Source organism: Thamnophis sirtalis, unplaced genomic scaffold (assembly GCF_051295495.1).
Source record: "Thamnophis sirtalis isolate CommonGarterSnake01/CBP01778 unplaced genomic scaffold, rThaSir2_p1.2 scaffold_6, whole genome shotgun sequence".
In the NCBI taxonomy this organism is placed as follows: domain Eukaryota; kingdom Metazoa; phylum Chordata; class Lepidosauria; order Squamata; family Natricidae; genus Thamnophis; species Thamnophis sirtalis.
In genome coordinates, this window is record NW_028261386.1 from 71,700,107 (window position 1) to 71,727,420 (window position 27,314).

The 27,314-nt window shown below is 35.7% G+C and overlaps 1 protein-coding gene across 1 annotated transcript in view; it reads left to right on the forward strand.

The window, feature by feature from the left end:
• WDR27 (WD repeat domain 27) overlaps nucleotides 1-26,958 on the forward strand; it is a 68,822-nt gene extending 41,864 nt beyond the window's left edge. Inside the window, exons 22-24 of the mRNA XM_087718138.1 lie at nucleotides 2,258-2,360; nucleotides 6,359-6,457; nucleotides 24,315-26,958. Of these exons, the coding sequence (XP_087574264.1) occupies nucleotides 2,258-2,360; nucleotides 6,359-6,457; nucleotides 24,315-24,365 (253 nt within the window). The 3' untranslated portion in view covers nucleotides 24,366-26,958. The remainder of the gene's footprint in view (nucleotides 1-2,257; nucleotides 2,361-6,358; nucleotides 6,458-24,314) is intronic.
• The last annotated feature ends 356 nt before the right edge of the window (nucleotides 26,959-27,314 follow it).

Genomic DNA, 27,314 nt, shown 5'->3' on the forward strand with positions numbered 1-27,314 from the left:
AGGCACCACTGATAAAATCAGCAAAATTCTCCACAAACACAATATTAAGACAGCCTTCAACGCTGACCAAAAAATAGCCAACCTCTTAAGAAACCCCAAAGACAAAATCCAGCTAGAAAACCAAGGAGTCTACGAAATACTATGCAAAATCTGCCCTGCAACATACATAGGACAAACGAACAGGAGAATAAATGCACACATCGCAGAACACAAGAATGCAGTAAGAAAAAAAGAAAAAACTTCCTCCCTTTTCCAGCACCTTAAAGCTACAGGACATGAAATTAATTTTGAAGGAACCAGGTTAATCTCCAAAACAGAACACTTCAACAAGAGAATAATTATGGAATCTATCAAAATAGAGAAACACCCCCACAGCATGAATAAACGTGACGATACCTCCCGCCTACCAGACATCTGGAAACCAGCCCTAGTCAACAAATGAGCCCCACCCACCACTCAGGCCGTTACAACATGAAACAACAATAGACACACAGCCAGCACCAATCAGCACCAATCATGATACAACCACATAACCAATCATTCCACTTACTGAAACAAAGCCAGCACTCTACACACCCCCACCAATATTTATAGAAAGACGGCACACTTTAAGCCCAAAACCCAGCCTGAAGATGGCAAGTGAGACCTCACTGAAATGTTGCTAAGAAAATCTCAATCTTACATGGAAAAAGACCCGAATACAACAAGACCAGCATACCTACACCCGTGAAAATCTACGAAAATGTGTGTGTGTGTGTGTGTGTCTATGATGTATGTAGATAGATAGATAGATAGATAGATAGATAGATACATACATACATACATACATACATACATACATATAGATATTGATATAGATATAGATATAGATATATGTATATATGTAGATAGATAGATAGATAGATAGATAGATAGATAGATAGATAGATAGATAGATAGATAGATAGATAGATGATAGATAGATAGATAGATAGATAGATGATAGATAGGTAGGTAGGTAGGTAGGTAGGTAGGTAGGTAGGTAGGTAGGTAGGTAGGTAGGTAGATAGATAGATAGATAGATAGATAGATAGATAGATAGATAGATAGATAGATAGATAGATAGATAGATAGATAGATAGATAGATAGATGATATAGGTAGGTAGGTAGATAGATAGATAGGTAGATAGATAGATAGATAGATAGATAGATAGATAGATAGATAGATAGATAGATAGATGATAGATAGATAGATAGATAGATAGATAGATAGATAGATAGATAGATAGATAGATAGATAGATAGATAGATAGATGTTGTGGCCCAGCAGGATCCGTTTGAGCTGCTGATGGACTCAGATAGCGAGGAACCCTATGAGTCTGCTATGGAAGATGTGGAGGACCCTGGGCAGGGTTCAGACTCAGAGCAGGGACCAGAGAGGCTGGTTGGCCCCCAAGAGGTGCCTGAGGCATGGAGCAGTGGGGAGGACTCAAGGCAGTTTGTTCCCGAGGCCAGGCAAAGGAGGGTGGCGAAATGGAAGCAGCAGCAGCTGCAGAAGCAGACTCATAAGAGATAATCAAGCACAGGTGGTTGTGGCTTGGCCCCTCCCAAGAGAGTATATAAGTGAGAAATCGGGAGGGGTCCTTTTGCAGGACACAACCATTCGTGACAGTCTTGAGGAACTCTTGTCTGGTCTGTTTTGTATTTCCGTTCTGTTTGGTTTGGGTTGCTGGCAACCCTTCTTGCATGAGAGTGTTGTCTGGGCTTTCAGCCAACGGAGTTGTAATTCCTGTGATTAAAGTGTGGGAAATAGCCAAGCCTGTGTCTGCGTTAATAGATAGATAGATAGATAGATAGATAGATAGATAGATGGATGGATGGATGGATGGATGGATGGATGGATGGATGGATGGATGGATGGATGGATGGATGGATGGATGGATGGATGGTTATATAGTGGTATGTACACAATACCTTTATAAAACTCAATAATATTTTAATTTTAAAAATCTATTTAAATAAGAGAGTTTAAGTATTTTGCAATAAACAAAATACTTAAATTCTCTTATTTTTTTAAGCAACTGGAGCATGTTACGGTATATCATATTCAATTCATTCATTCATTCATTCATTCAATTTATTGGCTGCCCATCTTACCTGTTGATTTTGATTGTAAGGCAGAGATAAATATATTATGCACTTCATTGAAAAGAATGAGTAAATTTAGAAGCAATTATTTTAAAATTTGTAGTACTTAAATGTATTAAATTTCTGCAGGTGTGAGCGTCGTTTTGAAGGTCATAATAGCCGCTGTCATCCATGCGGAATTAGTGTTTCTCCTTGTGGCCAGTTCATCGCTTGTGGGTCTGAAGATAAATGTGTATGTATAATAGTTTACTATTTTTTATAAATAATTCAAAGTGAGAAGCATACCTACCATCTTTCCCCGAAAATAAGACAGGATCTTATTTTCTTTTGACCCCCGAAATAAGCACTTGGCCTTATTTTTGGGGAGGTGTTATTATTTTTGAGGTTCAGGAGGCCCCTTAACCTCAGCCCATGGTCCACGAATCAGCTGATCCAGAGAGGGCCGGAAGTTCTGTCTCTGTTTCTGGCACACTCTTGCCAGCCCTAGCATCTCTGGACCTGCCGCTCTATTTGCCACCTCCACTAAGAGAAGGGACGCGGTACCTAGGGTTTGCAGGAATGGCCTCCACAAGGCCCTTCTGTGTGGATGGCAGGTGCATGTGGAGTGCGTGGGGCATGGTCCCCCATTCCCCCCAGGAAATGGGGACCAGCTGTACATGTGTTTAAATATTTTAGGGTAGGGCTTATTTTAGCCCATGTGCTCAAAAGCCTGATTGGGCTTATTATCTGGGGAGGTCTTATTTTTGAGGAAATAGGACAATACTCCTTTCTTCTTCTATTTTCCCCATAACAATTCTGTGAGATACGTTGGAGAGAGAGTCACTAACCCAAAATTACCTAGATGGCATTTGTGCCTATAAACAGCTTATTTACAACAATACAAATAGTCCTCAATTTAGAAGCACAATGGAGCCCAAATTTATGTTGGTAAGTGAGAAATTTGTTAAGTGAGTTTTGCCCCATTTTACGACTTTTCTTGCCACATTTGTTAAGTGCAATTGTTAAATTAACAACACAGTTGTTAAGTGAATCTGGTTTCCGCATTGACTTTGTTAGAAGGTTGGAAAAGGTGATCACAGTACCCAAAACGCTGCAACCGTCATAAATGTGAGTCAGTTGCCAAGCATCTGAATGTAAATAATATGACAATGGGGATGCTGCAGAGGTGTGAAAAATGGTCATGTCACTTTTTTTAGTGCTGTTGTAACTTTGAAAGGTCATTAAATGAACTGTTGAGCACTACCTGTATGGGCACTGCTTATACAACGTTCTCCATAAATTGAAATTCCAAATTTGCAACACATTGACGACTCTAAACTTTACACTTTCTTCCAAGAACCATAGTAATACTATTGAACAAATAAGTAGCTAATTGCATACAAAAGAATGCCTTAAAACCGACTACATCTCCAGCATAAAAATGGTAATAAATCAGCCTTTTATAATCATCCACTGAAAACTCCAATAAACAGTTTTTGCAGTTTTAAAATAGTATAAAAGATACTTCACATTTCTTAGAACCTGAAGACATCTATTTTACAGAGTAGACTATTCCAATTCTTTATTGTATATTTGTTATGTATAATTTAAATTGGTTTTTGTGATGTTGTTCAAATATGCATAATAGTACATTGCCAATTGGTGTCTATCAAGCTTTCTTCAAAACACAAGTGTTTCCCAGGTTCTGGAAGCCACGAAGGCCCCTGTAGACAATAAGAAAGATAACCTTGATAGAAATATATAAAACTTGCCAATAAAGGATAATATTTGTATCTAGAGTTGAAATGAGTATACAATGATGATGTTAGAGAGCACCAAAACCCCTGCACGAACTGTTGACAAAAGAGGCTACACTATTTCAGTCCTGAGAAGCAAGGTAATATTTGGAAGCTGCTCAAGCGGACATCTTTTTGATTCACTGGAATATAAAGAGGAGGGGGGGGGAGTACATCATAATCAGACAAGATTCTATTATTAAAGCCAGTCCCAGTCAAAATAATCCTAATCTTCCCATGGAATTGATTTCTTGGTGTCATCTACCCAAATAATGTAACTAATAAGTAGTTAAACTTCAAATTGCCATTCATTTGTCTCTTCAAAGTTATTTTCCTTTTGCTGTCTTTCAAAGTTTTTAAAGATACCATTATACTGTATATATTATCTGACTGAGTACTAAACCAATTTTCATGGCAAACTCTACCCCAAAAGATTTTTCCAGGCATTTTTAAATGGGGATTACTCTGCAGCCTCACTTCGTTATGAGAGTTGGAGTCAGATGTTAAGATCCTTCCCAATGGAATGAATTATTTTATTTGCATAGTAGTTATTTCATAACAAATTAAAATTACAGAGTAGTGAAATAAAAAACAACAAGTAAGACAATAAATAAAACAACAGCAAATATACCAAGTTAAACAAAATAAAAATGGCAGCAAGTACAATATGTACTTTCTTATGGCCCTAGTTATAAGTGCCAATATGAACAAATTTATCTCACTATTTGATACAGACCAGACAAAACTAGTTGAAGCCTTTTCTGTTTTTTTCCCCTTTGATTTATGACAACAAAAACAGAACATTAGCAACATTCGTATGTGTCTTCTTTTTAAAAAGACAAGGTTTTTCTGTGGTTGAATAGTTTACATAGTTTGAGGATTTTTTCTTAAAACAAGGCTACATATTTTCAGTTAAAGTATTTACTAATGTTTGAACACAGAATATTATAGACATAATGCAGGAGACTTATATTTAAATAGGGTAAATAGATTGTGCTGATATATTTTTGAAGCACGATAGGAATTATTGAAAATAATGTGGAAATACTTGAGTAGAAAAATGGCTGTTCCAAAAAAAGGTACATCCAATACTTTTTTTGTATATTTTAAAATAATATCTTATTGAAATGAATACATAATGGAGATATATGATAGAAATGTAAATGTAGTTTGAAGCAAGAATAGAATCATAAGATTGGGAGAGACCTTGGAGGTCTCCTAAACCAATGTCCTGCCTGTGCAAATATACTCATCGCATGCCACAAAATGACTGTCCAATCCTTTCTTGAAAGATGCCAATGAGAACTTGAACAGCCTGTGCCCTGAAGTCCATGACTTCATGGCTCCATGGCTTTTCAAGTTCTCATTGTATTTGTGGTGATCAGATCTAGTCACAATTATTTATTTATTTAGTGTATGTCACCAAGTCACAGTATTCAAGTGCAGTTTGGCAAGGACAAAAAAATACTACTAGCACTCCATGTAATCTTGACCATTCTCAGTGAAGACTGCATTGACTCTTTTGGCAATTGCAACATATTGCTAGCTCATGTTTAATCTGCGGTCTTTAACATTCTTCTCACAAGTACAGATGTAGTTTTCTTGGCAACAATTTTTGGAAGTGGCTTGCCATTGCCTTGTTTATTAAGAGCTGAGAAAGATCATCTGGCCCAAAGCTTCTAGTTGGCTTTGTAGCTAAACCAAGACTTGGATTCATCATCTCCTAGTTTCTAGTTGGTACCTTAACTGCTATATAGAACTGGTTCTCATTGGTAATATTAAATACAAGGCATGTGTCTTTTATGAGTAATAGCAAACGTGATCTAAATAGACTTTGTAAATTAATTTTGTGTTCAAAAAGAATAAATGCATAATTTCTGGAGAAGGCAAGACTATGTACTTTGGGAATATTTTATAGACATCACTTTTTAAAGGTTTTAAGAGGTTTAAAAGAATCAATGTATTTCTGGGAGAAAAAGGTTATTCCAGTAGCCCTTAATGGTATACATTGGGAAGTTTTATTTCCATATCTTTTAAGTCTCCAGGACTTATGCTAACCCTGAAGTTCCCTAAATGAAAATGAATAACAGCAACTAGCAAATCAGAGCCCACTCCATTAGTGTCTGGCTTGGCTGCAGTCAAGCAATAGAGTGTAGCATTAATAGCAGGTGAGTCCATACTGGGCTCAAAATAGTGAAGTTGTAGTTGTGATTGTATGATCAAACCCCTATCCCTTTTATACATGTAAAAAAAATAATAAGTAGAATTTAACTTTTTTTAATCTTCATTTCCCCTAAATTTCCTTGAGCAAAGGCAAGCATTGGATTGCTGTTCAGTATTATCTTATAAAGGGCTGAGCTTTTGATAAGTATACATTTTGTTAAGAAGGATTTAAAATAAAAACTCTTGTTCCTTGATTGGCAATTGGCAACTTTAAATATGTGTTCTTTTTCAGGCTTATATATATGAGAAGCATTCCAGTACCTATTCTTATAAACTGACAGGACACACTGAATCTGTAACCAATGTGACTTTTAATCCATCATCTCCCCAGGTATTTTTAACTTTTCCCTTTTATTTACAGATTTTAATTTCTGAATATTTATTAATCAAATATTGTATTGCTTCCATTTCTCAGCATTTTTTTTAAAAAAATCCCATTATAATTCCATTGAAGATCAATTATTTTTGCTCTTATGGTTAGGTCACATTGGCAGTACAACACTTGGTATCTGAACAAATGTATATAATTTATGATTATCTGAGGAGGAGGGTGTGGTCATTGTGACTTTGGACTTTTTTAAAAAAATTAGAATTGAAAAAAACTCCAGATTACTTAAAGTCTATAGCAGGGGTATAAAACTCGTCATGGCAGTGTCACATGATATCTCTTGAATTTTATCCCCCTTCGCTAAACGGGGCACCGTCAGTGTGTGATGCAACTGGCCCGTGGGCCGCGATTTGACAGCCCTAGTCTATAGTGATTAATGACTTGGGGATACTTGTCCATTGGTTGTAAGGAAAAGTTGTAAGGTTGTGCTTACAAGTAAATTTTTTATTCATCAGTGTTTATTTAGGGTGGGCTGAAAATAATTGTTCATTTAAAATGAGTTCAAACTTTAGGAACAAGGAAAAAATATCTGTAATTCCTTGTGACACATATAAAAAACTTCATTTAGAAGAAAGGTAAATACAAAACCTGTTTTCTCTGATTTTTATTTCACTTCCATTTATTCATTTAATAATCAGAAAAACAATTTCTCACAATTAAGTTGCATTTTGTAATGTTTCAGGAAATCTTTTCTTTAAAAAAGGTTTACCAAGTTTCGCCTTGTTATCACATTGGCATTAAGTAATTTTTCTACTGCATATTTTCAATCATATGAAATATTTAAGCTTTTTTTTTATTAGAAGACCTTGACCCACACAGTTCTAACTGCAGTAATTAGATGTAGAAAACTTTCATGGAAGGAGTCTACATCTTATATGATAATAACAGCAATATTTCAAACTCAAAACAAAACAAATCCAGTGGAATCTTTTGCCCTAGAATAAACCAAATTGCTCCTTCATTTTTCACTAAAAAGGGTGTCTTATCTACCACCAATATTCAGCAAATGTATTTTATAAAACACTATTTTATTTCAAAAAAGTTAAAATAGAAATAGAAAATAAAATAGAAAACTCCAACAAAGAAAAAAACAAAGAAAAAACAAAACGAATTAGACATTAAAATGGGTACATTAAAAAACACATATACACATAATATCCCCCCAATTGAATACTGATTAATACATTAAATAGTATATTTATACTACCCCTTGCAGAACAAGCCCAGGAAAAAAATTAAACTATTAAATCTATTATTGACCGATCATTCATCTTATTAATGACAAAATAGTTAACAGAAAGAACAATAATAATAAAAAAGACAAGGTTACAGTTTCAAAAACATCTGTTAAACTGTTATTTTGATCAACTTGTAGAAAATTTACCATGGCATCTTATCCATTCCAAATCACCCCAAGAATTAAGTGTAATTTGTCCTGCATCAAATATACACATTTGTTTCTTAATACTATCTCTTATCAATTGTTGTCTATTTAAATATTATAAATTTGGTCTCCACAATCGGGCTATTTTCCCAACAAAGTCCAGATGAAAGTAGTTTCTGATTAAGTGTCACAAATCCATTCGTCAATGTCCTTCAGTCTATCTAGGAATAATCAATTCATCATTCTCCATTCAGACAGATTTCTGCTATTGTAAAAGAATGCAGGCTTGAACTTCAGAAAGGTGTATGGAGTCAGCTTAGTTGATTCTACCTCTGTACAATCCATGTCTCTTTCCACACTTTCCAATGGATCTGCAGCTTTCAAATCACATTTCTTTGTGAATCTAATTTATCTAGTGCTGCATGAATATTTTCCACAGCCATTATCATTTCGTCAAACTTTTTTTTAAAAAAAAAAGTTTTCACCTAAAGTTTGCATATTATCAAAGGTCTTTTCATCTTTGCTTGTCAAATATTTCAAGTCAAGATTAAAATAAATTTTAAAAAATAAACTCCCAAGTATTTTGCAAATTAAAAATGCAAAGAGTCTCGGGTGAGAGTCCAATATTAAAGTAAATCAAATGAAAGTGCTTTCACCATCCAAGGGCATGCCTGTGTTTTTACTTTTTTCAATTTGTCTGCAAAACAACATTCAGCAAACAGGTATAGTTATACATTTGCCAATTTTAATGAAAAAGAAAGCACAGTATCTACAGAAAATAACTGATAACTGTGTTAATTACAGCTCATGAATCTTGCTTCCACATACCAGGAAGGAAGTAGCTTAGATTTCATGTGTCCCAAATGATTGTCAGGGATATGTGCTTCACCCATCACTTCCTATGGACTCCAGACAATAAATCTTTACTTCGCTATGTAGTGAGATGCCATCAGTCTAACATCTGGTGACAACTGCTATTTTATTGACTAATTAATTTCCAAATCTCCATGACTGGAAGAATAAAAATAATAATACTATAGTGGGATATCAAAATATTCCAATGGCCTGTGAATAAAACACTACTTTAATCACTGAGTTTGTAACAAAACGTTAGAATATGAGGTGGTTTGTCCCATACTTTGAACATTCAAAGGACCATTTTGAGTTCAAAACATTGGAATAATTTGCACATCCCTCTGCAAATGGATATTTGAAAAGTCACCTTGCAACAAGATGCAGTCAATTTAATAAATAAAATAAAAAGATGACAAGATGAAAGTGATTTTAAAAAATCCTTGCTTTTTGGACAGGAGAAAAAAAAATCTATCCAACTTAATTTAAATTGACAGGTCACTGTGTGTCTATATCTAAGCATCTGTCTATAAATGAATATAAAGAAACCACAGTGTTTCCATTCATTGTGCAAGTTTTATTTTGGTGCAGCTGACATTGAATGATATTTGGTTATTGAAGTTTAGTTTCCTACACTTAGCATTTTGCATCAGTAGTTTTCAGCATGCCAAGATGTCAGAACCAATAACTAAGGTATAATAAACACGCCTATTTTCTGTAGACAGCATCTGCCATGAAATAATTTAAAACATTGTATTCACTGAAGGAAGTGTGATTTATTGAATAAAGGAGGGAGGAGTTGGGGTAGCTTCATTCAAAAATAACAGCTCATGAAAAAGGATATTCATAAATTCAAACTATTTATTTCATTAATTACATTTATATGCTACCTAGCACCAAGTGTTACTAGATGGTAATCAAGGATAATAAAAATTAATGGAATGAAATGAATTATATCAAGGGTAATAGGCAGTGGTGGGATTCAAATTTTTTTTTACTACTGGTTCTGTGGGCATGGCATGGCTTGGCGGGCATTGGCTTGGTGGGTGTGGCTTGGTGGGCATGTCAGGGGAAGGCTACTGCAAAATCCCCATTCCTTCCCAATCAACTGGGATTTGGGAGGCAGAGTGTTGTTGATGGGGGTGGGGCCAGTCATTTCATTCATTCATTTCATTTTATTGGTCTTGTATGCCGCCCACTCCCGAAGGACTCCGGGCGGCTTACAATAAACAAAGGAAGGGGATAAATAGACAAATAGACAAACAACAATTTAAAATACACAACATTCATAGTTACAGTGGGGCTGGCTATTTCAACAGCTCCCCAGCCTGCCGGAGCAGCCAAATCTTGGTGGCTTTGCGGAAGGCCGGGAGAGTAGTAAGGGTCCGGATCTCCACGGGAGCTCGTTCCAGAGGGCTGGAGCTGCAACAGAGAAGGCTCTCCCCCGGGAAGTCGCCAGCCGACATTGGCTGGCAGATGGAATCCGGAGAAGGCCTAGTCTGTGCGATCTGATCGGTCTGTGGGAGGTAATTGGCAGGAGGCGGTCTCTCAGGTACCCAGGTCCGATGCCATGTAGGGCTTTATAAGTAACGACTAGCACCTTGAAGCGAGTCCGGAGACTAATGGGTAGCCAGTGCAGCTCACGGAGGATAGGTGTAACGTGGGTGTACCTGGGTCACCCACGATCGCTCGCGCGGCTGCATTCTGGACTAGCTGAAGTCTTCGAACACTCTTCAAGGGCAGCCCCATGTAGAGCGTGTTACAGTAATCCAGTCTTGAGGTCACAAGGGCGTGAGTGACTGTCTGAAGGGCCTCCCGATCCAGGTAGGGTCGCAATTGGTGCACTAGGCAAACCTGGGCAAAGGCCCCCCTGGTCACAGCCGACAAATGGTGTTCTAAAGTCAGCCGGGGATCCAGGAGGACTCCCAAATTGTGAACCCTCTCTGAGGAGCGTATAATTTCACCCCCCAGCCTGAGAGATGGAATACTTGGCCAATCTTTGGGAGGGAACATCAGTAGCCACTCGGTCTTGTCTGGGTTGAGTGCCAACTTGTTTACTCCCATCCAGACCCATCCAGTCAGAGATGGTATTTACCGGTTCTCCGAACTACTCAAAATTTCCATTACCAGTTCTCCAGAACTGGTCGGAACCTGCTGAATACCACCTCTGGTAATAGGACATCCACAATGAATATGTTGTTATCTTCCAACCATATTCATATTGTGAATGTATAGCCATCTGTGCAGGATGTTTTGTTTGTTCCTTTGTATTTTAGTACCAAAATTTTGGAATCTTATCTAAAACCAGTTCTTTGACTAAGTGGAGTTGTAGTTGCATGTATTATTCCTAGTACTACCTTTTCTGTTTCAGGAATTGTGAAATTGCGCCAGCACAGCTTTTAATCCCAAACAGTTGAGGTCAATTTCACAGTAATCAGTTCTATGGCTTAGTAATTGGGGAGGTCTGAAAGCTTTGCCTCAAACATGTTGATTCAGTTTACATAGGTTAATTTAAACTTTTTTGTAAAATGATTTCCTTTATATGTTTTTTATTTGTTCCCTATTTTAGGATAAGGAGGCTTGTCATCTCGCTGCCAAAGAAAAGTTTAGTAACAGATTTATTTATTTATATATGTATAAAACAATAATCCAGCCACTTCATAAACTGTAGGCAGTAACTGACTCCATTTTGAGGCCTCGTTCGCTTTGTTGCTCTTGCACTTCCTCTTAGCTTAGCCTGGTGTATCTGTTGGCAACAGAGGCGGCTAGTCACCTCAAAGCCAATCAGACTAGCAACACCTTTTAGGAACCACCACTATCTCTCATACTCAATACAGGTGGATTTTTGTGCAGGTGAATTAGAGAGGTAAGGCTTGGGTGCAAAAGATAGACAGAGAGGCTGCCCAGGAGATTAAAGGAGAAGACTGCTAAAAACCAGGTCTGGTCAACCAGGCAACAGATGGAAAGGGAGGGAGGGAGGGAGGGAGGGAGGGAGGGAGGGAGGGAGGACTCTACTACAAAGGAAAAAGAAGGACAAACAAAGAGAAAAAAGTCCAAAGGAAGAAAGAACTCCCTAGTCAGAAAGGAGAAAGAAGAAAAATGAAAGAGCATATCAGCAGTTGAAATTCACCTTTGCTACTTAACAAGCAAAATCCATCAATTTAATACAAGGGAGAAAATCATTCCTGATTTTTTTTTTAAATCATTTTTGTACCATATCCAAAATTTTGAAGTTACTTCCTTTTTAGAGAAACTATTTGATTTAATCTTCCATATGCAAGAGTTGCCCAAAATAGATCCTTATCAAAACAAACTCTCAAAATCAGCATTTCAGACATTTTGTTCTTTTGTTTCATTCTTCCGCTTAGCAGAGTTATTTTCCTAAGATTAAAGAAGCCTTGGCTAAACCATGAAATAAATCTCTTTTGCATATTAATGCAATTCAATGTAGGACTTTCTGCATTAATCCAAAAGTCTCTATATATTTTTTAATATGTACTTTCACCAACCTGCCATTCCAAAATCCACAAGTCTGTCATCATAGACTAAGGAAAGTTTCAGTTTTCATACATGTTTAAAAAGGCAGCTGCTGAATATCACAAATACTTCCAAAAGCATCCAGGGTAGTGGTATAATGTCTGACAAAGAAACCATTTCCATTCAGCAAGAATATTTTCCCTCAGATGGCACTGTCCCAAATTTATCAAAGATGAAGGATCACGGGGATTCTGTCAAAAATTTGGAGGGATGAAAAAAAAACCTTCAAAATCCAGTCAACTGAAATCATAATATGAATAGCAGCATGGCAGTTTTCCAACTGTGGTTTGGAAAAATAGCGAAAGATTCAATTCCATCTTAGTTTCCCATTAAGTGAAAGATGCTGGATGGTAAAATCATTTGACTAGCAGTAGCATTCATGCTTTCTCTTTGGAAAATGAATGGTATGTGCCAGGAATGGGGAATCTATCCTAGCCCAAGGCTGAATTAGCTCCAGGCAAATTCATTGGGGCTACAGGCAAGAGGCCTGAATGTGCTTTTCCAGAGCTATCTACACATTCTCAGTCACTCTCTTCTTTCCCTCCATTGATACTCATTTTATTCACACCTAGCTTGTTTTTATAAGCTACTTGTCCTCTTCTGAAAAGCTCCCCTTCCACAAAGAATAGGCCTAGTGAGGGGATTTCAAAGCATCATTGGAGAGCAAGGCTGTCTCTCTGAAAAGGAATTCAGTATTCATTTTTATTTTACTTTAGCCTCAAATAGAGAACCATCCTTACCTGTTTTCAGGTCTAATTGGTGCCATAGCATCTTAGGTTTTGAAAAGTGAGCCAGGGATTGAGCAAACAACTTGCAAACCTGAAAATATTCTGCTCATTATCTACCACTTCTTTCATCTCTGTTCCCATCATACACCATTGATATTTCCTAGAATTTGCACTTACAGTAGTTACAGCTTTTAAAATTGAAATACTAGCATCTCCTTGTCATTCTTTGTCACAACTATATTTAAGTCTGTGATATAGGACTGAAGCCTAAAGGTTTAGCTTTTGATAGTTAAGAGTTAGGCTTTTACAGCATGAGTCTTAAAAAGCTGCCCTTTTCAAGCATGAAGGAAAGCTATTTGAAAGCTTGCCATTGAAGAAATTGCCACTTATTAATGATTAGAACAAAAGGACATCTTTAAATTTGTCATTCAATTTTTCAGTCTAGAATTTCTATATTGTAATAATGCAGAAGAACCAAATTAACTTAGGGAAAAAATAAGCCAATATACAAACTACCACAATTGTGGAACATCTGGTTTCAGTTTGCATTTGTATTGTTTGGAAGCCAGAATGCTTTTTCAATGAAATGTAAATTACTTGCATTTCTAAAATGTAATTAATCAATTTGGTACTAGATGGTATATATCGTTGACACAAAGTTATGAATGTTTTAAGAATCTGATTGCAATTTGCAATTAAAACTTTGTTTGCATGAATTCAAACTTGAAATATTAATACCATTCAATTTTAAAATAAAGCAAACCTCAGAAGATGCTATATTCAGTTATATAAAACCACAGTATAGTTGCAGTCTCCTTTATCATAGCATTCTCTTTTTTTCAAATGAGAAATTAAGACCTAGGAAATTGAATATGGTATGAATTGAGTTTGAAACTAAAAGGATCTAAAATCTAGTCACAATTGGCTAGAAGGAACTAGGAATATTTACAATCTATAATCTTGATTATTCCCCAATCCTTCTCAATTGCTGAGGAAAGAATTATCAGGATTAGATTAATATAGGTAGAACAGTGTATCATAGCAAAAAAAGGAACACATAAAAATCAAAAGTTACTTGGGTAACATAGGATAATTGCTTGCCTTTTTACACACAGCTGCACAATCAATTTAGTACTAAATTACTGCTATAAATGTATTTGCTTTCCTTCTATCATTTTGTTCACAATTTAGAAAAAACAGTATCAGTTATTCTGCATTATATTGTGTTACAAAGCTGTAACACAATTGATATAATACTGAGAGTAAGGCAATAGTTCCAAAATCAAGTCTGATATTGCCTGAAGGTAGGAAGAAGGAAGGGAAGTAAGATGGAAACACTGCTCTAATTTAGAAAACCACAAAAACTGCAAGGTCATTTTTCTATAAACTGTAGAACTAGAGATGGGTTTCGTTAGAGGATCAGATTGAAAAGTGGGCATTAAATAATTCTTGACCTGTGTCATTTCCCACTGTTGCAATGGAGACAAAGCAATCTAGCTGAGGCAGAAAACTGCCTCTGGGTGGAAAAAGTTTGTAAAGAAGTAACTTGATCCCCAAGTTTAATAGTAGCATATTGGTAGGTAGTGTACTATTAAACAGGATTTGAACCCAGTGCATGAAAATGAACAGGAACTGTATTCAGAGACATCTGCAGGATCCAAGGCTTTCATCAAAATGATAAAACTATTGTTACACTGTAAGCTCCATCCCTTTGTTATTTATCCCCCTGTGGGTGTAATAGAATGGTGTCCCCAATCTCTCAGTCCATGGACTGGCCCAGGGCATGCCTGAAACTGATCTGTGAAGCCCCATTCACAGGATGCAGGGAGCACACGAAACCACGCCCCCTCCGCTCCACAGAAAAACCTCTCCACAGAATCGGTCCATGGTGCCCAAAAGGTGGGGTGCGGCTGCAGTAGAAGACTCACTGTGGGAAGGATTAAACAGTGACCAAGATTCCTATGTGATATCTGGCTTCTTCTCACCAGTTTTTGCTCTGAGCAGAGGCAGTTAGGTTAACTTGCTTCTACTTTATAGGCCACTTGGAAAAGGAGAAAATACTTTTTATGTTTTGTGGGGAGAGTTTTAGGGTGACTTTTAGGGTAGTAGGGCTGGTTGCATCCCTGGTATTCCTCCAACTTGGAATTGATGTAATCATTTTTGATGAAATTACAAAGAATGCAACTCCATTTAAAATACACGAGAGAGGTTGGAAGCAACAGTGTGTGATATGCTAATTAAAATATCTAAACTTTCTCCTCTGCCTTATCTTTAAACTTCAGTTATTCTGGGAAGGTGTTTTTGATATTATTTGTGAGAAGGTTTTTACATCCCCATTGTATCTACTTTTGCCAGCAGTGTTTTTTGTTGATGAAAAGTCTCCTAGATGTAAGCAATTTGTTCCTTAAAGAGACATTGTAACCATATTGCCAGTTTTTTTCCAGGTTTGATGCTATTATTTTGATAGGATTAGAATTGGACCAGATTCATGGTATTTTTGGTCACATTACTATGAACTTTTCAGTTGGTGCAGAATGAAAAATAAACTCTTCGTGGTTTGTGATCCATTGTGTGTTCATTGTACTTTTCTCAGGCTATTTGGTGAAATTAACTAGGATGGATTGGACTTGAAGACTTGAGAACAGCTGAGCTCCTTTGAAGAAATCTAATTTAAGCCAAATTATTTAATATAAAGGGACTTAGTATAAAATCTGCCTTTTGTGGGGCAAAAAAGAATTAATGTTGTCACATGTTCATGCCATTGAGAAGTGATGAATAGGGAGAAGAAAAGATGAATACATATTTAAACAATGTTAAAATATTTATTTATTTATTTATTTATTTATTTGATTTTGCTAAAAAAAAACAAAAAAACCCCTGTAAGGATCTCAGGGAACTCCAGAAATCCCCAGATCATATGTTAAGAACTGCTGCCTTAATAGAAGCCTTTAAAATGCAAACATTCATTTTGGACTTTATTTGCTATAACCACAATATTCTTTACTGGTTAATCAATTTAATGCATAGCAGTTTAGAATTATGTAAAAATTGGAACTCAAAGACTTCATCATTTATCTGGGATTAACTTTGTTCTGGCAATCAGTCGTAGGAAATTATAAAACAGAAATTGTGTAAGTTACAATTACGTATCTCAGTGACACCCTCTGCACAAACACACATCATCCAGTTTTTCCCATTATTAAGGAGATATTACCAAAATGAGAATGGCATCATAATGGCAGCATCACACAAGTCATATCAGAAAAGGATAATTACTTATTTTGAACTTATTTTTGTCTTATAATAATACAAATAATTACTTATTCATTTTATAAATACTAAAATGAAGCCTTGCTTGATTTTTAACCGTATAGAGAGACATAAAACATACTGATGCAATTGCACATAGACACAACACACAAGCAGGCATTCAAAACATGCAGCAAAACCATATATTTTAAAAGTTAACCTATTCAAAGTTTGCTTTGTAAAAGTATGCCACGTAGATCATTATAGTGTAAGCAAATTTGTATTATGATGAAAATTAGAAAAAGAAAAATACACGAAATTATTCCTTTGCCTTATGCTATATTTTTGGTGACAGTAATATTAATGGATAATAAAAAGTTTACTTGTTTATAACAAAAGATAGCAAAGGAAGCAAATTCTATTTAACCATCATAGCCTACAGAACCCAATTTTATAGGATTTATATATTCAGTAAAATTGAGTATATTATAAAGTAAGTGAAAAAAATTTTTTTAAAGAGTGATAAGAGAACACCAAGAACAGGCTAAAAAGTATTTAGTATCCTTTTAAAAGAGAACAAGTTGAATCAATTGTGAATAGGAATAAAGTTAAAAAAAAAGAATAAAGTTGCACTATATTACATTAGGAAAGATTCATATAAACAAAGGTGAGAAATTAATATCAACAAAAAGCAAAATGAGAAAGTGTAAAATCCACAACTAAGTACATATTAAAAGTGACTGAAATTCAAAAGCTTTATCCTGGTAAAAATTGGAGCCTCCACAAAGAGTTAAATTTAGAAGAAATAAAAATTAAATAAATCATAATATTTATGGCAAGTATAAAAGGCTGAAAAGAATAATAATAATTGCAATAATAACACTATGGCTATACATTGATAATATTGTGAAGGAAAAACTCAAATTTTACCTCCAGCAGTTTTAAAATCCAAGGAATGAAAATGTTCAAAAACCAGTATTACTTTTTCAGTACGTATAATGAATTGTAGAATTACCCCAAAATAGTGAGATAATAAGATTTGGGATATCTTTCAGATAGATACACTTGGGAGAAGAGAGCAGTATAATTAAAATAGATCTGAATAATGTCAGCCTAAATGTTGTTCTATAGATGAAAAAATGAACAAAAGACTAAAAAACCTAAGAAATAGAATTGAATTATAGTAAAGAAAAGTTTCCCTGTCAGGCTTCAAATACTATTTTTCAGAAGTCAGGTGTGCAATTGGAAAGGTTGAAAAAGAACTGAATAAAAAAGAAAATACTTTTTCTATTTAGCATCACAAAGAAACTTGACAGATTTTCTTTGGATTTCAAACTGGATTTTCAGCAGAGGGCACTCTGCTGTAAAGAAAGCTATTCAGCAGCTCAGTGATTAATCAAACACCCTCTTAACTGGGACTATCAAAGACCTGAAATGTTCTTATTTTAGTCATGGTGATAGACTAAGAGAAGTAGAAAAAGGTAATGTTGACCTTAAGTTAAGATTGATTGATGATTGCATCTCTGAAGTTTTTATGGTTTACCTTTTATGGTCTACCTGGCAACAATAATAGGCTATAGCAAGGTGGTATCTGAAAGCATCAGGGAGGTATACAATTGCCCTAGGAAGTGCTTTATAATTAACAGATCATCCTTATTCCCTAAGTGTTCATGCAGGTAAAGAATGAGGTCAGATATGTGGCTCAGAAGTCCAAGTTGTTTTTAATGGCCTCTGGAGGTATTAGGTCTATCCCCATAGTCTTTCCTGCTCTTAGTTGAGCAACAGAGTTCTTCATTTCTCTCACTGTCAGTAATGCCCACATTGTCAGATTTTCAATAGTTTAGCCTGGGCATCCATTTTCAACAGAGGTGTCTGTGAAGAGATCCTGAAAGTATATTCCCCATATCCTGGGGACTGGAGGTTAGGAATGTGACAGTCAAACCTGTATGGGACATTGCTTTGGGAGCTTGATGTGATATGGCAAAATGAGGCTGAGTCATTGGATTTGACTTCCTGAATAAGTCATGCTCAGTTGCTTTTCATGGCTTCCTATTCCTTGCATGCCAGCAGCTGTTTGTAATATCTTTTCTGCTGGAGGTGACCCATACAGCTATTGTTGCAGTGTCAGATTCATAAGCCTGTTAGTAGTATGAAGTGCTTTTCTTTTGGCAGCAACATAGTCCTTTTCAAACTATGGCTTGGAGTAGGGCTGTTGTTGTCTCAAAGCCTGTTAAGATGAATTAGATCCTGGTGAAGTTCTCTGGTAAGGGTGCTACCATTCTGCAAGAGTACATTAGGAGACTTAGCTGAACTCAGGAAAGACTGTGGACACTATGGGTAATCTGAGGTCAGTACACAGTTATCTTTTTATTTTGATGGGGGATCCACTTGACTTGGCAGTAGATTCTTCCTGTTGGCATCAGAAAGGGGTTGTTGGCAGTCTTCAGTATGTGTTTCTTGAGTGAAGACATTTAACTGGAGCAGGATGGGGAAATGATTGCTGGCAAACTCAGATATACCTTCCAAGGCCTTAGCATAAGGGAGAAGGTCCCTAGAGACAATTATATAGTCATAGCACTCATTCTGGAGCCAGATAGATGAGTGAGTTTAGTGAGTCACTTTCAAAGGCACCATTTAAAATGTGGAGATATAGCCCAAAAGCTGTTTGACCCAATCAGAATCTGCATTGGGACCTACAAAGTTTGATTTATAATCTTCTGAACAATGGATAAGGAGGAATCAATGAGCTTCAGGGAAGAGGAACATTTGTGCTATGCATAGAGCTGCGATGGTGCAGTAGTTAGAGTGCAGTACTGCAGGCTACTATTTGCCAGCAGTTTGGCAGATCGAATCTCACCAGGCTCAAGGTTGACTCAGCCCTCCATCCTTCCGAGGTGGATAAAATGAGGACACAGATTGTTGGGGGCAATATGCTGACTCTGTAAACCACTTAGAGAGGGCTGTAAAGCACTGTGAAGCAGTATATAAGTCTAAGTGCTATTGCTATTACTAAGTACTATAGACAATGTGGCCACTGGTCAAATCTAGCATTGGAGGCCTCTCCTATGACTACTATATAAGGTCATCAGGCTCTGATGTGGGAAATCTGCTTTATTGAGGACATGTAAGCATTTATTATCAACAAGCATGGTGGATTAATTGATTAACATTGGTATGCATATGCTTTGAATAGGGGGAAGGGCCTTGACATGGCATGCACCAAATGCAAATCAGATCTTCGGTACTTTCCATTTTTTGAGTAGTTTAGAGATGTTCAAATCTGTAGCCATTTCCCGTCCTGTCCCTTCTTTAAAATGGACTCAGAAAACAGACGGAAAACATCTTGAGCCATTTATCCAGAGAAGAATGTGTATATTTGAATAAAGTAGTCATGAAATTAGTCATAAACTTTTAGTTGACTTTTATTTTTACAGACTATCATTACTTTTGAAAGTTTGAGTTTCTAGTATTTGTTGTTTTGAGAGTTGCATCACTATATTGCATTGTTCATCCAGCCTCTAGATAAATTAACAATTAATAAACAACAGAGGTGGCGCAGTGGTTAAATGCAGCACTGCAGGCTACTGCTAGATCAGCAGTTCAGCGGTTCAAATCTCACCGGCTCAGGGTTGACTCAGCCTTCCATCCTTCCGAGGTGGGTAAAATGAGGACCCAGATTGTTGGGGCCAATATGCTGACTCTCTGTAAACCGCTTAGAGAGGGCTGAAAGCCCTATGAAGCGGTATATAAGTCTACTGCTATCTTCTACTTCCCACTCTTCATCTCATTTATTTGATGTATTTCAGCTTCTGAGCGAGCTCTATTTTATGTTGATGGTATTTATAATTCCTTTTCAATATACATATTTAATTTTAACCTATATTCTCCTCCTTTTTAGTAAAAAATATAACAACAGCAAAGTATACATATATAGTCATTATACTTTTAATCCCCCCCCCCCCCCCCCGCAGCCTAATTTTGGCCGAGATGTAGAACTGGTTACAATTCCCCACTATTCCCATCATTATCTTTATATAATTATACATCCTTACATGCCCCCAATTTGTGATTCTGTCTTTTAATCTCAATAATTTCCATTGTAGGTATATTTCATGTTCCCTCTCCATTTTTCCATATCTTGGATTAGATTACCCTTAATTGTCTCTAGATGGCAATCCTTGCTGTTCAATGTTCATTACACTTCCCTTAATCTATTATATAAAATAACAAGTGATAAACATCTCACTTTATTCATCATCTTAAAAGTTCTATATATGTCCATGTTTCATATATTTTGACCCATGCTTAGTTGTCCTTCTATTGTCATATTCAATCAATTCGCAACTCAATTTAATTATCATGTATAAAAGTGGATCACAAACTTTATGCTTTACAACCTCCCCATATCAGTTTCATATTTATCTATTCCATATATTTTAACCTTTATTTAGCTATATTTCCATTATCATATTCAACCAGTTAGCAACTTCATTTTATTGTCATATTTAGGAATAAAGCCCTTATCTTCATATTTTCCCATATAATAGTTTCTAGTTATCTGATTTTTTCCTAGTCAGTCTTTTGTCCCACATCTCTGTTCCTGTTTTTTCCCTTTTCTTTATTTTGACACATCCACTCTCTTCAATTTTCCCCAGGTCACCATCAAAAGGATATTTTATATTTCTCTTTGTTGGGGCATAGTCTCCTACTTCAATTTTCCTTATGCCACTAACAATCTCCCAAACCACTTTTGTCTGCTTTTTATTCTCTTTTGTTGGGACACCTCCCCTTTTTACAACTTTCCCTACACTACTGCCAGGACCAATGGAGTTTTTTGTCTACTTTTTATTTCTCTCCATTTCTACCCCTTCCTTGTCTTTCCCCCCTTCTTCTTTGAATTCTCCTTTAGATATCTGCTTGTCTGGATTCAGAATTCTATTTAGGCTTGATATTAATGATTTATGCACATTTTTTATAATTTCACATAGTTCTTCAAATTCCCAGTTTTCTATGATGTCCAGTTCCAAAGTTACAGTTAGTTATACAGTTCTTATTTCAGAGTTCTGTTCCATCTTAAATTTATCTACTTCAGTTGCTGTGGGGAAGAACAATGGGAGCCATCTTGGTCTTTGGTACTTCCAGTTCCAAAATTGCAGTTAGTTATACAAGTCTTATTTTGAGATTCTGGTCCACCTTAAATTTAATTCAAACCGGAAGAGAAGCTGGGGCAATCTTAATCTTTTGCCGAGAGAAAAAAAAGAAGAAAGAAAGAAAAATCTTCGTATTTCCCAGTTCTTGATTCTGTTATTTTTCTGTTATTATTCTTTCCCTTGCCACCTTCTGGGTCTGATCGATTGTAGCTGCTCAAATTATATCACTTGGAACAAACTTGCAAAACAGCCAGATTTTGGTATTTCTCTTTACCTCCTACTTTTCCATATTCTGATTTATGGCAGTTGGTTAATTAAAACTTCCTGCACAGTCAAGGTTAGGTTATCAGTGAGAAGAAGTGCTTTTTTTTTGGAGTTGCTTAAGATATATTAATTAATTATATTAATATCAAACAGTGTAAATCCTTCGGAATGTTTGGTTTCTATTTCAAATCCAAAACCAAGTTTAGAGTTTATATTTGAGTGGGTTTGTCACTTTTCTGCTTTTCCCTTTCTGTCCGAAATTGTTTCAAATAAATAGCTTTTGGGGTGGGGGCTGGTGTTTCAACCCTCCATTTCCCTTTTTTTTCTTTCTTTTTGAAAAAATCCCAACCTGACCATCAATCTTATTTATATTCTCAAGATTTATTTGCCTTTTCCAGGTTTGATTTATGGCTGTGAGTTAGATAAATTTTCTTACCGGTCTTTCATCTCTTCCACACCTTCCTGTTCATTTGCTTTGACAAGAAGCCAGCTTCTTGTCAGCCATGTTGCAGACTGCTACCCCGACTTTGATTCATAGGGCAAATCTCCAACCTGTGAGGGACCTGTTGCCTTCCCCTGGGTCTAATGAGGCACTGCCCCTTCTTCGCCCCCTCCAGGGGGGTTCTGATCCAAAAAGGATCTCGCAGATGATTTATCAGACAGGGTTCATGTGAGGCTCTTAAGAGCCCACATCCCCCACATCTGTCCAGCTGAAGAACCTCCTGTCAACCGGGCAGAATCATTTCTTTAACATGACTTTGACAGATAACTTTGCTTCAGGAACGTTCAGGTTAGCTTTCAGCTTAACCATTAATTGCGGGGAGGAAAATGAAACTAGTTTTGCTTAAGTTTGATACATAGACATAAAATGTGTATGCATAATTCATCTCATTTCTGGGGTGACTAAACATTTCCAATTAAAGATAAAAATGTAGGAAGAAGGTTCTGTATCTTTCTTATTTTTGATACAGGCTGCTTTTAAATTGTGATTTGTAGACTATTTTTTTTCTGAATCTTGAAGTGTGTCACAATATCAGCAGATACTGCACAGAGATTTATATAAGAGCAACAACTAAAATTTGTTGGGGCCAATTTTAGCAATTTGTCTTAAGAGTCAGAAATACAGAAAAACTAAAACTAAAAAAAAACTTAACTAAAAACTAAAACTAAAAATACTTAACACTTTAAATGATCCTGGTTAGAAGAGGGACTTGTAGAGAGCACAGAAGTATAAATATCATGTCAGTGAATCTCACCCTGCACTGTGGTTAGAGACCTATAGTACAAGGATCCTCTGTGACTTAGGAAGATAGATTTGTTAAGTTAGTCACAAAAGAACATCTCCAATGCTTTCTTCTTCATTTCTTCTCACTGATGTTTCCTTTATATTAAAAGCAATATTATATATTATATTATATCTGAGAAAATAGTACTGGAAGTTATGGAGACACATCAGTTCTGGTTGCCTTTGATTTTCCAAATTCTTCACAGAATAATCCAGATTCACAGTAGGACATTGACTTTTTTTTTTTTTTTTTTTTGCTTCAGTTTGGCAGAATCCTGTTCTGTCCAAAGTCTAATGAAGGACTAACCTAATTCCAATGTATTTCCATAAGTAAGAGTCAGCTGTATTATTTGATTTAGATCAAAGTATAAAGCAAGGTCAAGTTTTGTTCCAATCAAATTTGACTCCTGAAGATGAAATAAATGATTTGCCCCTATATTCTTCTGAAACATGTCTTCAAGTAGCCTACAGCTCTGCCTATTTCTAATATCTGGATGGTCTGTTATTCAAATATTATCTAGTTCTGATCCTGGATTCAAATTCCAGATGAATACTAATGTACATTGGGTGACTTTGGGACAAATAGGATATCATAATAAAACCTGCTCAACAAGGCTGTTATGAACCGAGAAGTGAATAATAAGGACACATATATGCTACTCAGTAGAAAAAAGGCATGTGATACACAGTATATTCAATGAGAATACTTAGTATGCTCCTATGCAGTATAACTATATAAGGCCATGAAGAAGCTTACAAAAAATTGGTATCATTATGGCACCATATGGCAACATAATTAATTTACAGCAGTGTAATGAATTCTAATCCAGTCTAATCTCAATGATGAAAAGAAAATCCCTGCTGCCTTTTTCAATTCTGCAGCTGTGAGAAGAAAAATGTTTCAGTAAGATTTCATGCATCATAGCTGTAGTCTGTGTTTCATAGGATGTAGGCTACTTTTCCAGATAATCTTTGTTGCTCATGACCATATGTTGAAATGGATATAAAGTCTTTCATTTTCATGTGAATCAGAGGTAGTGTTCAGCAGGTTCTGACCAGTTCTGGGGAACGGGTAGCGGAAATTTTGAGCAGTTCAGTAAATACCACCTCTGACTAGGTCCACCCCCATCTATTCTCTGCCTCCTGAGTCCCAGCTGATTGGGAGGGAATGGGGATTTTGCAGTATCCTTTCCCTGGAGTGGAGACGCCCACCAAGCCACGCCCACAGAACCAGAAGTAAAAAAAAGTTGAATCCCACCACTGATGTGGATGTTTCATAACATAGTTTTTCCAGGGTGTTTTGGCCCATTGATATATAAGCTAATTGTATCTCTTTTCTTTTAAATTACAGCTAATTTCAGCTACCTTGGATGGCAAATTGCAATTGTTTCTACCCCAATAACAATCACCCCTGACATCTTTGGTGTTTCTGCATTGAGAATTAAACTTCTTGAAAGAAAGAAAAAAGATTAGTAGCTGAGCATGGTAACTGGGAAAACTAGCAAATTTTAGTTAAATAGAGTCTTCCAGATTTGTTCTACTATTTGTCAACCAGCTGGGATTTGCTTTAAAAAAAATCTTACTGCTGGAAAAGCAGCTTCACAGGTGATACCAAATGATAGATTTTTAATATTTTGTGTGGTTAGGTTATTTTTAGCTCAAGACTTAAATTTCTGTAGTGTTCTAATACATTTTACTGATATTTTGGATGGTTGTTTTATGACCACCCAATTTTTTATTATTACATAAATTAGATAAAACTTTTGTTATTCAGTTCCTTGCTAACACCTAATCCTCAATAATAAAGGAACAGTCTACTCATTCCTCTTGCATCTTGATTTAATTACAAAGACCGTCTGAGATGCTAAGTATTTCCTCTGCATTTGGAAATTCTAACAATATTTTAATATATTTCATGTACCTTTGATTTTATGTGGTCAATAGACACTATTATGCAATGCATTTCTTTTTCTTTAAAAAAATTCTTTAGTTGACTAATGAAAATGGATATAACATATGGTTCTTTAAAAAAAGAATAATAGCAAATGCAATTTGCTCAACTGACTATTAAAATATCAATAAAGACAGGTATTTTTTGCAGGATTTTTAAAAGTTAATTTTTAACTGCTTAATGTTCTTTCACACAACTGTAAATCTCCTGGAAGAAAGTAAAATAAGTTAATAAGGTAAAATAAGTAAAAATAATAAATAGTTTCACCATTCTCAGAACCATAACAATGGAAGCTCAGTCAAAATAAGGGTCACTACTGGTTAAGACACATTTATTTAACTAGCTATGCTTTCCGTAATAGGGAAACAAGTTATCATCTGAGTACAAATTCTTCAGTAAACTAGTCAGAAGATTTTTGAACAATAGGGTGTTGATGTTCAAAATGTCTTTAATTAATGGGGGATAGTTATAATACTTAGGAAACATTTAATTAGATGTAATTGTATATTAAAATAAATCCTGCTGATAATGAAAAAAGCTTGATGGGAGCAATAGTCAATATATTATTTTCATAATGGCAAGCATCAATTTGTTATGCTAAGAATCCTTGTAGATTATGGGTTTAAAAGAAATACTTTGCCATAAAAGAAGGAATATCATCTAATGTTTGACATGTAGTAACAAAATATATCTGTTGGTTCAGTCTTCAAAGGTATCCATACTTTTAGCAGTATGATTGTTGAAAACACAGGTGCCTCTGAAGTACTAGATCACCAGTAGAGTATTGTTTGATAGGACTTCTCCTGCTGTTTATAATGAATTTAAACCCTTTGTACAATATTTGAATAGACCCCCCCCCCGCCCCATTTATACAGAATAAGGGTCTGCAGTGACGTAGGAGAAAGGGTGAAACTACTATAATAATTTCCACTTCTTCAACTACGGCGCACACCCATTTTTCTAGAACTCGTTTCTCTTTTTCAATATTATCTGCCTCTTTGTCTCTATTCTGCCTCTCTCTGTGTTCATAGGATAACTGTCTATTTGAAAAGTAACATGAAATACATGCTTGTATTCCATAAATACAGTACCAGTGGAAATGTAAAAGAAGTAGCTGAAGCTGCAGGTTGCAAAAAGTCATTACGTTTCTTGTAGTGAATCTATGTATCAAAGACAAATATCTGAATTTTTTTTGTTCCAAACAATGAGTGTATAAATTGCTACATTTGATAGGCTATTCAAGTTGAACTTTCTTATCATTGAGCTAAAAGACAAGATTTCTGCAGTTTTGTATTTGAATTCTTTATGTCATGTTTGTACATTACTGAGAAGGGAGAATTTGGTTCCCTTAAAGCTGTGAGTAATTGATCTTCTTCAATGGATAGACTACCATATACCATCTGTTGGGTGTATTTAACTTTTCTTTGCTGACTGATCAATTGGGCAAAGATTCAATGCAAATTAGCAAATCCTGTTTTGAGGAAATAGCTAGTGTATATATTAATTACAAGACTAGATGATTTTCATAGAGATTCTCTAGGCAGTCCAACAATTAAACCATCCAACACTGACACAAAAGAAAACCATTTCAAAACAAAAATGATCAACAGATGAGTAGCTGTTAGTTGAAAGTTAGGCAATCAGATCATAGTCATGTATGATCTAAACATTTCTCGTGTATTTTTGGTTGTGTTTGGACAATATTACAAGGCTTATTGCAAGACTAATTGCTGCCCCTCTGTTGATCATTTTTGTTTTGAAATGGTTTTCCTGTTGTGTCAGAATTGGATGTTTCAATTGTTGGATAGTTCTGAAATATCCTATTATATACACTGCAAACAACACAAAGACAAAGATGCAGGCAAATTGATCAAATCAATAGTTTATTTCTACAGTTGTTTAGACCCCAGATGTTTCGGTAATTTTTGAAAAATTCTCATTGGTAGTTTGAAGAAAATTAATTTAAAAAAACCTGTACCAAACTGCTAGATTTCTTTACCAATGATCTCTCCACCACAATAAATTGTTATTTCTGATTATTCTACTTTGTGGCTCTTGTGTCATCATTGCTAATCCTCCACTTCAAAGTTTTCCATTTTAGCTCTACTACTTATTCTATACCTAGAAATGTCAAATTGTGCTGTTGCACATGTGATGCAAAACCACTTGTATATATAATGTATACTATGAAGCAAAACTAAAAACTACTGGTATGTCCAACCTTAAGTCAAGACAAACTTTATTACAGGTCAGTGACCCAGATTTCATTTAGAAAAAACACAGTGCTTTTATGTAATAACAGGTACAATGGGACATGATAACAAATCATGATAGAAATGCCTTTAGTTGTTCATAGCCTACTTTGCTGTCAACAAATTCTATAGGCCACACATGTAAAAT